Source organism: Notothenia rossii (assembly GCF_949606895.1).
Source record: "Notothenia rossii genome assembly, chromosome: 9".
NCBI lineage: Eukaryota > Metazoa > Chordata > Actinopteri > Perciformes > Nototheniidae > Notothenia > Notothenia rossii.
Window position 1 is genome coordinate 46,827,703 of NC_136907.1, and position 12,225 is coordinate 46,839,927.

At 40.0% G+C, this 12,225-nt stretch overlaps 1 protein-coding gene across 1 annotated transcript; it reads left to right on the top strand.

Moving 5' to 3' along the window:
• Window positions 1–461: 461 nt before the first annotated feature.
• On the top strand, window positions 462–8,412 carry LOC307019889 (uncharacterized protein). The gene is made up of 6 exons (XM_079650991.1): window positions 462–1,158; window positions 1,938–2,109; window positions 4,814–5,533; window positions 6,127–6,191; window positions 6,481–6,523; window positions 7,767–8,412. The coding sequence occupies exons 1-6, from the start codon at window positions 1,108–1,110 to the stop codon at window positions 7,769–7,771; spliced, it is 1,056 nt and encodes a 351-aa protein (XP_079507117.1). The 5' UTR covers window positions 462–1,107; the 3' UTR covers window positions 7,772–8,412.
• Window positions 8,413–12,225: the final 3,813 nt, after the last annotated feature.

Consider the following 12,225-nt stretch of genomic DNA (forward strand, 5'->3'; position numbering starts at 1 on the left):
TGTTGCAATTGTCGCCAGTAAATGCAATGCATTTTTCAGACAAATTGTTTTTTGCCAATGTTTCAATGAGATATTGTGCAATGGTTTCTGCTGTCTCATTTGGTGTGTCTTTAAACTCGATTAATTTTGTTTGCATGCCACCCCTCTTCCAGTCAAAGTACTGGATTATGATTGGGAATATTTTCACTGCTCCGTGGTTACTCCCGTCTGTAGAAACACCACAGTACTGGATTTCTTTGAGTGCTTCATGTGCGACATCTATCGAGTGGGGCGCTATAACATCATTGACAATGGCTTCGGTTTTAGTGCGCGCACTACTGAATTTTTTAGCAGTGTCAGAGTCTGGAAATGCTTTTTTTAGCAAGGCACTTGTGCAATCCATAGATCTGTAGCTGTTGTGATGTTTCACAGTGTGAAATGCAAACGCACCTTCCGCTGCATTTACAGCATCCTCTGTTTTGCCTGGTCTAACAAAGAAGTCTGTCAACTTTGCCGACAAACTCTCACCTTGCACAGCTTTCCTATGTTTGTCTGTGTCCATATGCGCTTTAAGATCGCCTGCACCTTTATTGGACACACACACACACGTATGTGCAAGCTTTGCACACGGTGCACTCCGCCTCCCATTTGTTCCGACCGGGCCGGTACATTTGGAATTTCTTCTGCAATTCATCTGTAAAAGTACATTTGCGCTTTGGCATTGTGAATGTGAGCGGCGGTCCGCTCTGTCCCCTTCCTCTGTTTGTGTGTCAGCGTAGTTGTAGAGCCGCCCACAAAGCTTCAGACTCAGGGATTACGTCACACACGCAACAGAGTACCGTAGTATTCTGTGCAATGCGCCAGTCAATTTAAGTACATGCAAACAGTCCACGAAACCCGGACATTTTCATGAATTTATAAACCCCCCCCGGACGACCCGGACAGGGCGTGAAAAGAGGACATGTCCGGGCAAAAGAGGACGTTTGGTCACCCTAGTTTATACAGCTAAATGACATTAGCTGTCCCCGGCACAGTTGGATAGTGGAGGTGCCTGTTAGAAAAATATGTTTAAATGCTTGTATTTGCCCATGTGTTGTAAAGACAGCTTTCAACACAGAGTTGTCATCAATGACAAAAAACCGAATCAAGTCCCACGTTATTGATGACGCCGCCATTCTGGTATGTAGTTTACAGAATTATCTCATTCACCAAAAGTGTGAAAAGTAGTTTTATTACTTTGTCAGAGGATTATAAATTAACTGGTATTGTTTAACATCCACAGTATTAATTGTATCATTAAAGGTAGGGTATGTAAGTTTGGGAAACCAGCTCGACTGCGCTAGGATTTGAAAATACACAGCCGTAAAAAATGTGCCACTTCCTTACAGAGCTCCTCCTCCAACACACACGAACGCGCACATGACCAATGAGGGCACGAGATAAGTTTGTGCAAAGATGGAAGGCTGACAGGCACGTAGTCCGTCCAGTTATACAGCCGGGCCGGCTAAAATAATTAGTTGTGCTCTTTACAGTACTAAGGCTGCTACAGATTAATTTTTTTTATGGATTTTTTGTCAAAACACTTCGGATATTCATAGCTATCGGGATGTTAAGAGCATTCCATGGAATATAACAAAAAGTGTATCTCGAGCCGGTTTCTCAAGCTTACATACCCTACCTTTAATGAGAATATAATTCATGATTAATGATTTTCGAACAGAATTAACTATTATGTGTAGGAAGTTTAGGAAATGTCTCATAAGTTAAAAATCCCAAATGTATTCAACAAAACATTATGAACAAATCATTGTTTTTATTATGATGCCAGGATATTAGTGTAGATGATTTATTTTGATGCTACTTCAGGGCAAGCTTGGAGATAAATTCAACAAATGTAAACAACAGTTTTGTGTATTTATCTGATTGATCTCTCTACCTCTCAACAATTACTTTCCCAGATGGAAAAGTTGCATGCCCTTGGCTTGAAGCCCCTGCTGCTGTTGGCGTATCCCCCTAGCAAGAGGGTGGCATCTAAAACAAAGGTGTTGATGCCCACGCATGCCCAGCTGACCACATACACCAAGACATGCCTCGAAAATGTGGAGGTCATCTACAATCTGATGGTTGCAGGTGAGATTGCATTTATTTAATAACCATCTGCACGAGTCACTCATGCATATATTGACTATCTGTTGTCCAATGTGTGGTGTTGATTTGTCCTGTTTATTTCAAAACAACAAAGAGAGTCATTTTAAAGAGCTGGGGTCTCATTTATAACTGTTATGTATGCACAAAACAGGGCTTGAAAGAGGTGTATGCCACTTCCCATGCAAAAGTTGTAATCTATATATTTTTTTTAATTGACAGAAGATTATGGTGACAGGGGAAATTGTCTATGCATATTGTGAGGTGGTGAATTTAAGCCAGATTGTATAAATACATGTTATAAGCATCATTATACATATAACCTCTCACATATTTAATTTCAGTTAATATCACACGTTTCTTAAAAATCCTACATTCAAACCATCAGTGTTATTTGTGCATATGCTTGTGAGCCATAACTAATTTAATAAGCATCTTTCAATTGTAAAAGAAGTAAGCCAACTCAAATCTCAAATCAAATTCCACTTAGTATTTCATCAGCACTGTCTCGCCATCACATTCCCCACCATCGGAGCGCAGAGGAGATGGTTGAAACAGTATAGTACTGACACTCGTGGTCAGTTGTGGAGCTGATGAAAAAAATCCAAGATAACATGAAATAGCAGTAAACAATAGCAGAACAGATGCAAGTACCAGACTGTGTCTCCAATGCGTTCTGTGGTGCACAAAGAGCGCACTGAAGACACTCCGGCCCCCACACACGTCTTCTCAAGTGACCTGACCCAGCACATCTTTCCCACCTACACATATGGATAACAAAGTCTAGAAATAAAGCCAGTGACAGCTCTCGCACAATCTCACATATGAGTCTTAATTATATTGCAGGCCAAAAGTTAAATAAATACATTTTGTTCACTGATCAAACTTCCATTTTCCAATGATAACCCAGTGTGGGGGATACCATTGACTTTTGCAAATATTGAAGCGATCAGTTTGATTGCTGTAAACATTTATAAACATTTATAAACATACTCAATCAATTTGAGTTTTTTTTTACATTTTAGCTTGATTAGGGTTGCCTTTTTTTGCATGTTTTGCACATTGGCCTAATTTCATATTTTATTATGTATGTGTGTGTATTCCATGTTCCTGTTTTCAAACATTCAATATCCAAAGGTCTTATTGTCATATGCACAGCTACAGCGTAGTTGTTGCCAATGACAATCTTAACTCCCAGGCTCCTCCAACAATGCAGCATACAAACAGTACAAGAAGAAATAAAATAGTGCAAGAAGAAACTAGTCCAACAACGTAGGTACAAAACTAACATGCAGGAATAAGTCAAATATATACTTATAAAATAGAATAAGATGAAACAGAAAGTAAAATGAAATACTAATATAGGGAGTAGGGATGTGCATCTCCATCACTGAGGCCGATGCGATGCGCATCTCGATACGTTGCCAACGATACGATACATTAACGATACATTTGAAACACCAAGCGATGCGATACGATACGATTCACCCCTGTTGCGATACAGTTCGATACGATTTGATTCAACATTATGCGATACGGGGCGATACGATGCGATTCAACACGATGCAAAATAATGATACTTCATTATGATACGACAGAGGATTTTTGTTTTATTCCTTATATTAAGCAAATCATACATTAACAAAAAAGTGCTTTACATATTTGGTTCTCTCTACTAGCACTGCACATCCCATCATGCTTTTTATTTTTTACCTTTTTTACCTTTAAAAGCTCTCCAGAGTACAATTGTATAACACCTCACAGTTAAACAATTTAAGGATGCATTGCCTATGATTAACAATGTGCTAATAACAACTACCATAGTGCAATGCCCATACAGCTGCCAGCCTGATGTGCTTAACACTCAGAGGCTAACTCACCAGTGAGCAGAAAGCAGTGGGTTCTATATGAACAATAAAGAATGCAAATAACCTTTCACAAACAGGTATTTCATAACTGCTTACAGTAAGGAAAACATTTAAACTATTATTGGCCGTCGCAGGCTGCTGTAAGCTAAACACCACTCTCTCTGACAGAACACCTCACTGAGTGATTTCACTCATATGTCTAACTTTCAGGTTTCTCTTTTCAGCCGCAGCCATGTCGCCTCATGTGCGTCGCTAAATTCCTCGTACTACTAAAGCGGCACAGTATCGTTTACAATTTGCGAGCGATTTTTCAAGTTGACCGTCTTTCTTGAAAAATCCGAAGTGTTGTCAAACGTTTGATTTGTAGGTATTTTTCGGTACGCTGTGTTTCTCTTTCTCTTCGACTTCCATGTGTGTTGATAACTGAGACTCTCGGCCTCCATAGTGCGAAGCAATGATCAGAGATCGTCTCTACTGAGTGCTGACAGGATGAGGGGATATTATATGAATGAATCGTTTTTTTACCAATGCAAAGACGCTACAATCGATGCATCGCGAGTTCAACCCAAACTGTAGCCGATGTACAGTCTTTCAACCGGTGCACTCGCATCTTGAACGTTTATGCCGGTGCACCGATGCGAATTGGTGAATCTTAACATCCCTAATGGGGAGGCATGAATGAAATGGTTGTATAAACAGATGTGGATATGTATAAATATATATGAACAGATAACTAACCAATGCAACATTTTGGTATTATACATAATAAATACATAAATATGTTGGCTTTTAAACAGATTTGTACTGCAAACCCTTTGTAGGTTGGACAAGACTCAACCCAGATCAAGAAGAGACCCCTGACACACCAACACCACCCCAAGACCCACTCAACCCAACCGATAGCTATATCTTACATTTGGTGCCATGTGATCAGCAACCAGGTGAAACAGCAGACCCACCACCACACCAGGCTCCCATCACCCACCCACCATCACACCAGGCTCCCATCACCCACCCACCACCACACCAGGCTCCCATCACCCACCCACCATCACACCAGGCTCCCATCACCCACCCACCATCACACCAGGCTCCCATCACCCACCCACCACCACACCAGGCTCCCATCACCCACCCACCACCACACCAGGCTCCCATCACCCACCTTCCACCACACCAGGCTCCCATCACCCACCCACCATCACACCAGGCTCCCATCACCCACCCACCATCACACCAGGCTCCCATTACCCACCCACCACCACACCAGGCTCCCATCATCCACCCACCATCACACCAGGCTCCCATCACCCACCTTCCACCACACCAGGCTCCCATCACCCACCCACCATCACACCAGGCTCCCATCACCCACCCACCATCACACCAGGCTCCCATTACCCACCCACCACCACACCAGGCTCCCATCATCCATCCACCACCACACCAGGCTCCCATCACCCACCCACCATCACACCAGGAACCATCACACCAAATCCCACCAAAGCGGCAGCAACGTAAAAGAACCATCAAAATGAAAGGTATGTTTAGCTTGTATTCTACTCATTTAGATGCCACATAAGCATCAGTAAGTTAATGTTGCGATTTTTGTAGACGTTCCAAACATTGATTTATTAAAGGCCGGACTCATATTTGCCTTCAAATGTTATGCGTGGATGCTATATTTATGATTTGCACACATGCACATTTTGGAGTTAAAACAAAGACACAACAGAGTAACCTGTATGTATGTTGTCTGATAAGCTGAAGTCACATTCATTAACACCTTTCTATACTTTATAATTGAATGAAAAGCTTGCACATCCTTGCTTAATGTAATATAGTGCTACAGAGCTCAAGTCCCAATGTAATGAATATAAGACTAAAACATATCCACTCAGTAGCAAGCAATATAAGATGTAATCAGTCCATTAGCACACACAGCAACATTCCGAAGGAATGGCAGAGAAGCTAAGATTTGAAACTGAAACTTTTGTGATTTCTCAGTAGGAAACACTAAATGTGCTTATGTCACACAGTGGAAATGTTTGTGCATTCTGAGTTGAGCCCTATACAAAATGTACTTTACCTGGTCTGCACATTTGTGCAAATAATGTATTCCATACAATTACAGATTGCTCTCACAACCAACTCGAGGTGTTCCCTGTCCGCGAAATACTAAGGACAAGGAACCGGAAGGTAGGATAATGATTACCTGGATGACAGTGTTTGCTGTTGGAGAACTTTTCTGAATGTGTATAGCAATTACTTTATCTTACCTTGAAGGAATGCTGTTGTCCAATTCACAATACTAAGCTATTTGTGTAAACATCCTGTAAATCCCTCTAGTCGGTCAGATGTCTTTTTTCATGACTATTTTTTTTAATATATGCAAACTATTCTAACAATACATATATTATAAGTACTTGTGAAAGTTCAACGTTCAAATAACATATAGATGTACAATGTCTTTGTCTGCCTGCCACAGGGGGGACGGAGCACCTTTATGACTGGGAGCCCTGCACCATTTGGTATGTTAATTGGCTTTTGTACAATTAAATCTATGTGTGCTGTTAACATTTGTGGTAATTGTTGGCACGCCATTATCTTAGGTGGCATTTGTTAAAGAAAAATGCAAAAAGTTCTGCTGTCTGTAGCACCAGCTATACACAAGTTCATTAATCTACAGATGTGCAAATTAACAACAGTGACAATCAAGTGGTGAAACCGTAAACTACAACAAAGGGTAATATATCAGTCCCCTTTTATTGGGCAGATCAAATTGTAACGTAACAAACGTATCTATCAAATGCTATTTGATCCCTTATCTTGGAATACAATGTGCCTGTTGGAATAGTTATTATTCACTTGAAATGTTCTGCTGTAAGGCTCTAGAAATGCAATGATTTTACATTTTGATGCTATGATAATAGTCTGAGGAAACATCACCTTTGTCAGGGTTTTACAATTATTACACTAAGGATGGATGAATGTGTACTTATAATTCGAGGTTTTATAAGATCTTTCCACAACATTTTGGCATTTTCAGCTGCTGTGCCTATTTACCTTTATTAACCAGATTAACCAGTTTTCCATATTTGTCAAGGAGCAACAGTTGCTGTAAGGAACCTTAACGTACCATAATGTAGTTGTTTAGAGAGTGAGAACAAAAACACTCAGTGTAGCTGAACTGTTAAAATTGACATTGGTTAAAGGTGGGGTAGGTAAGTTTGAGAAACCGGCTTGAGATACACTTTTTTTATATTCCATGGAATGCTCTTAACATCCCGATAGCAATGAATATCTGAAGTGCTTTGACAAAAAATCCATTCAAAAATATCCTCTGTGGAAGGCGTAGTACTGTAAAAAGCACGACCAAAAAGGCTAAAGTAACTGGATGGCCTACCTGCCTGTCAGCCTTCCATCTGTGCACAAACTTATCTCGTGCCCTTATTGGTCATGTGCGTGTTCGTGTGTGTTGGACGAGGGGCTCTGTAAGGAAGTGGCAGATTTTTTCCTGCTGTGTGTTTTCAAATCCTAGCGCACTCGAGCCGGTTTCTCAAACTTACATACCTTACCTTTAATCGCTGCATCCATACACTGGAATACCAAATACTTCATACAACACTGCACTTGTCTTCAAACGTTTATAAAACAGTATACGAATGTTACAGTAGCCTAATGAAAATCGATTGAATGTGTATTAATGCTCACTAATTCTTCTTCACCCTCCCTTTATTTTATAAATGTCCTGGCCTCCATCCTGGCAAGCAGCCTGATTCCCACCCCATGCAAATCCCAATGCAATGCAAATAAAAATGATTTGGTGTTTGTATGTAATTAAAGTGCAACAGTTTAACAACTGCAACAGACTTACATTGTTTTTGACTTAAAGGATCCCTGTATGCATTGTTTTATGGCCACTGGCAATTAATTTCACAGGTGAATTGCATATTGATGTAAAATGAAGCTCAGGGCAAGTTCTTTCAGGAAGACTGGGTATATATATATATATATATATATACATTCACTCCGCAGCTGCATATAATCAGCTCATCACAGTCGTTCTCTTTAACATATTACATTTCACCTCATTCTCCAGCAGCCAATCACAGTGCTAGAGCCAAACTTTAAAATGGCAGTCAGCTGCTATTTCAGGTGTTCATGCTGCCGCCCGCCTCCTCCCCATCCACCTCCTCTCACCACATCCACTGCCAGGAGAGCTAATCCAAAGACCTCATCACACCTCCTCTTCATCCCATCTCCTCATCAAATCCAGATCTTCAGCATCATCACCAGTGTCTAGACCCCGGGGGGGTTCCCTATATGCTCACGGCTGCATTTCCCCCTTTAGATATACCATTTCAGGATTGGGGTCTAATCGCCAAAGACTTAACATTTATCATATGGCATGTGTCAATAAATGTTCTTTAAACAAAATGAAGTCTCTCCTGATTGAAATACACAGAAGCAGCCCACAAGGGGTCCTTGAGATAATAGTACATTATTGAAAACATTAATAACAGAATGCTTAATGCACAAAACATCAAGAAATAACTAGCCAATGCTTCAATCCTTTGAGAATACACTGTTTGTAGTCTATTTTAATTTAATAATAGATTACATTTATAAAGCGCTTTTCCTGGTGCTCAAAGCGCTTATAAGCAAGTAAAACAAAATAACAACAAAAGTAGAAAGTGCTAAGCTAGGTGGAATAAAGGCAAGGGGTTAGTTGATTAGGAGTTGAAGGCAAGAGTGAAAAGGTGAGTTTTGAGGGAATTTTTTGTAATCGGATCTATTGGAGTCCAGCTGTTTCCGCACGGACATTTTAGTTAGCCGGACTCCCTGTTTCCTGTGAAATCCGGAAAAGTTTTTAAAAAATAAAACAATACTTTATTCCGAGTTTGCTTTCTTTTCTCTTTGGAGGTCATGACATAACGGCAATATAATACACGGTTCGGCTGCATTAAATATTACATATCTGCCGTAGTTCTGTATTTATAGAGCCCTGATGAGAAGGCTTCTGGACAAACAGGAAGAACTGCCCCCAAAACTGAAAACGTGACGTGAATCATAAATATGTCAGCAATTAAACAACATCTGAAGGATTATTTGAATTATTTGAAGGATTAAAGTAACGTGTTATGGCAGGAAAATTCAATCTGGTATATTCATTTTAATGTCACCTTATATAGACTATGTGTTAAACTTGTGATTTCTGCATTGAGTGACTTCTGCCTAGCAGATACCAAGAAGAGGCCCCTAGGGTCTCTCTGTTAATTATCAATAGTCCTTGCAATTAACAGGGGAAGTCCCAGATACATTTTCAGATAATCCAGTTAAAGTCTTGTAGAATTAATGTTTATCTCCTACACATCCTGCAGGCCTGGAGACTTGGGTCACCCAGCAGTAACCAAGATAAACGTCCTTTTGAGCTTATCAATAAAATGTATTCATTCCTAGTAAGCTGACTTTGGGGTGAAGGGAAGTTCAGGGAAGCCATTAAGCCACAAGAACAATTAAACTTCTGTTAATCAACCAAAACTCATGACTTTCAGGGGAGAGGACATTCGGACCTATAACAAGGGTCACTTCCTAGAGAATATGTGTGTGTATTTCTTACTGTGATCAGATGTCCTGTGTAATCATTTATCAACTATTCCTGTATTGGTGTTTTATTTGATTCCTCTGCTTTTATTCTTTCATATGTGGGTACTGGAGGGCTACAAACATCGTGGAGAAATTAGCTTAAACATGTTTTATTACTCTATGGGAAATGGAAGCAGCATGTCAAATGATCAGGGAAATCTACTTGTTTTAAGTATATGTGTGTGGTTGATTGCTTTGTATTAATAATAGCAGTATGGGTAAAGGAAGCTGGAAATATGCAATGTGAAACCTTTTATTTGAAATAAAGATTCTGCAGGGAATATTCTTAAAGAACAATAGCTCAAGTGTCTGGAAGAGCTGCAGGCTAAATGAGTGTGCGGTACTTTTTACTGCTTGAGAGCATAGGTAATGTGTTCCTCGTTATTATTGATATGAAAGTAATTAACATGTATTACGTATATTTAGCCAACTAGAACAACTATATCTTAAAACATACTTTTAACTTGTGTGTGGTAACCTGAAGGGGGGAAGATGGACTCAGGGACCAAGGGCCATAAAGGGGATGTGTGTGTGCTGGCTGCAAGATGTGAAATAAGATAAGGAAACTTGTTGTTTAGAGCAGGTTCGTACCAGACACCAAAAGGTGTCTGGTCTTCGTCAAACTGAATGAGACTTTTTGTTTCCGGGTTTCTTCTGCTGTGTCGCACTGATTGGGTGCGACAGGCCATGTGTTGGTCTCTGCCAATAAGATGACCTCTGGGGGAAAGCACGTACACACCTCCTGTGTTTTAGTATGAAAGCCTGTGTTTTCCTTTGGTTCGCGCTCTTGTTTTTCACCGGCCGTTCCTGAGACCTGTCTCACACGGGTGGTAGAACCTGAGCCCGGAGTACTCTGCAGAGTGCTTCGTGATTTCTTTGTATTTGTATCGTTACTGTATATCATTAAAGCAGGATTATTGTTTAACTTGTATTCTGGTGTTTCTTAATCCCTCCCTTTTCCCGAATTCACCTAGCTTGTCAAACGACACGCGGAGACGAGGTTGGTTTGCAACATCCTCCAAATCTCCAACACATCTTAGATTTCTTTTCACGCAATACGTCTCCTTTCAGTATCAACACTAATTCGGCTGAATTTTATATTTGATCCAATTGGTAGATAGGCGATATTTACACCATAACGGTGCACAGCTGATAGAAATCAAGCCTAGTGGTTGAAGTACGTTATTGAATTTTAATATTTGTATTATTAGATATGAATAGGAGAGACAGACAGACAAACTAATAAGTGAGAATGTGTTGGTTTGTTCCAATCAGAGGCACATTTAGCAAATATGGCAGTAGCCATCGATCATCATAAGATAAGATACTTTATTGATCCCAAGTTGGACATTTTTTCGTTACATCAGCATGTGTAACAGTTGTAAATATGCAGTGGTGTTTATTTGTAAATCATTTAGTATAATCACACAAATTCTATGTTTTATATTTAATAATTCTGTGTTCTTTATTTATTGAATGTTCAATACCTGACAGTATAATACATATGTATAATATCAGTTAAAATAAGTGCTTAAACATAGCCTACAGTAGTTAACATTGCAGGAAAGCAATATATCAATACTTTGTCAGGCTTAGATATTAATAGGAGACACATACAGACAAACTAATGGTCTAAAGGCCTCTTTTGAATAAGAAAAAAGCTATCTGCTATACTACTATCATATATCAAAAGAATCAAAGGAACAGTTCAGCGCCCCACAACTTCATTGCAGACAGTTACAACCTTGACTTTACATCAGAAAGAACAAACATTAAAGAAGTGACTAACTGCATCAATTAGGGTTAAACGTGTATTCAGCTAAAACATATACATCGCTGCAGTTATTATCCAGTGGAAAGCCCTTACCTACTGGCCTAGTTCAGGGGTTGGCGACCCGCGGCCCACGGGCCGCATGCGGCCCTTTAAGCCCTCTGCTCTGGCTCCCTTGAGCTTAGACAAAAATAAGATGGAAATAAAATAAAAGTATTTGTAGGACTATTTATATTTTGTTGCATGGTTGAAAATGTTTCGTATCTTGTATTTTGAGGTGATACTGTGACACATAAATAAAAAACAAAACAGTTTTAATTAGGTCAACTAAAATATGCGTCACATCCTGCTACGGTCCCGCGCGAGCGCCTTTTCTTGGAGGCGCTCGCGCGGGGACCCCCGGCTCGATGAGCGAATAAACTTATCGGAGGAACACAGGATTTAATTATGTGTGGACAGAGTTATATGCTTTCACAGCAAACGATGCTGGTTTACCGGTATGTTTGATATCTAGAGAGAAGTTGTCAACGGTGCTGCAGCCTTTACGTATCGAGGAACAACACGGGAGAGGAAGACAGCTGACGATCTTCAGTCATAATTCAATGGGGTATGTAATTTATTTCAGAAAACACTTTTTGTTATATTCCATGGAATGCTCTTAAAGTCCCGATAGCAATGAATATATGAAATGCTTTGACAATAAATACATACAACAATTAATCTCTGGAAGCCGTAGTACTTTAAAAAGCACGAACAATCATTTTAGCCGGCTCGGCTAAAGTAACTGGATGGCCTACCTGCCTGTCAGCCTTC

Excerpts from the sequence above, each read along its gene's own strand:
- LOC307019889 (XM_079650991.1), top strand. The coding sequence starts at position 1,108 with ATGACAAAAAACCGAATCAAGTCCCACGTTATTGATGACGCCGCCATT. Across the intron at positions 2,110-4,813 it reads CTACAATCTGATGGTTGCAG|GTTGGACAAGACTCAACCCA; the intron begins GTGAGATTGCAT and ends AACCCTTTGTAG. Across the intron at positions 6,192-6,480 it reads TAAGGACAAGGAACCGGAAG|GGGGGACGGAGCACCTTTAT; the intron begins GTAGGATAATGA and ends TGCCTGCCACAG.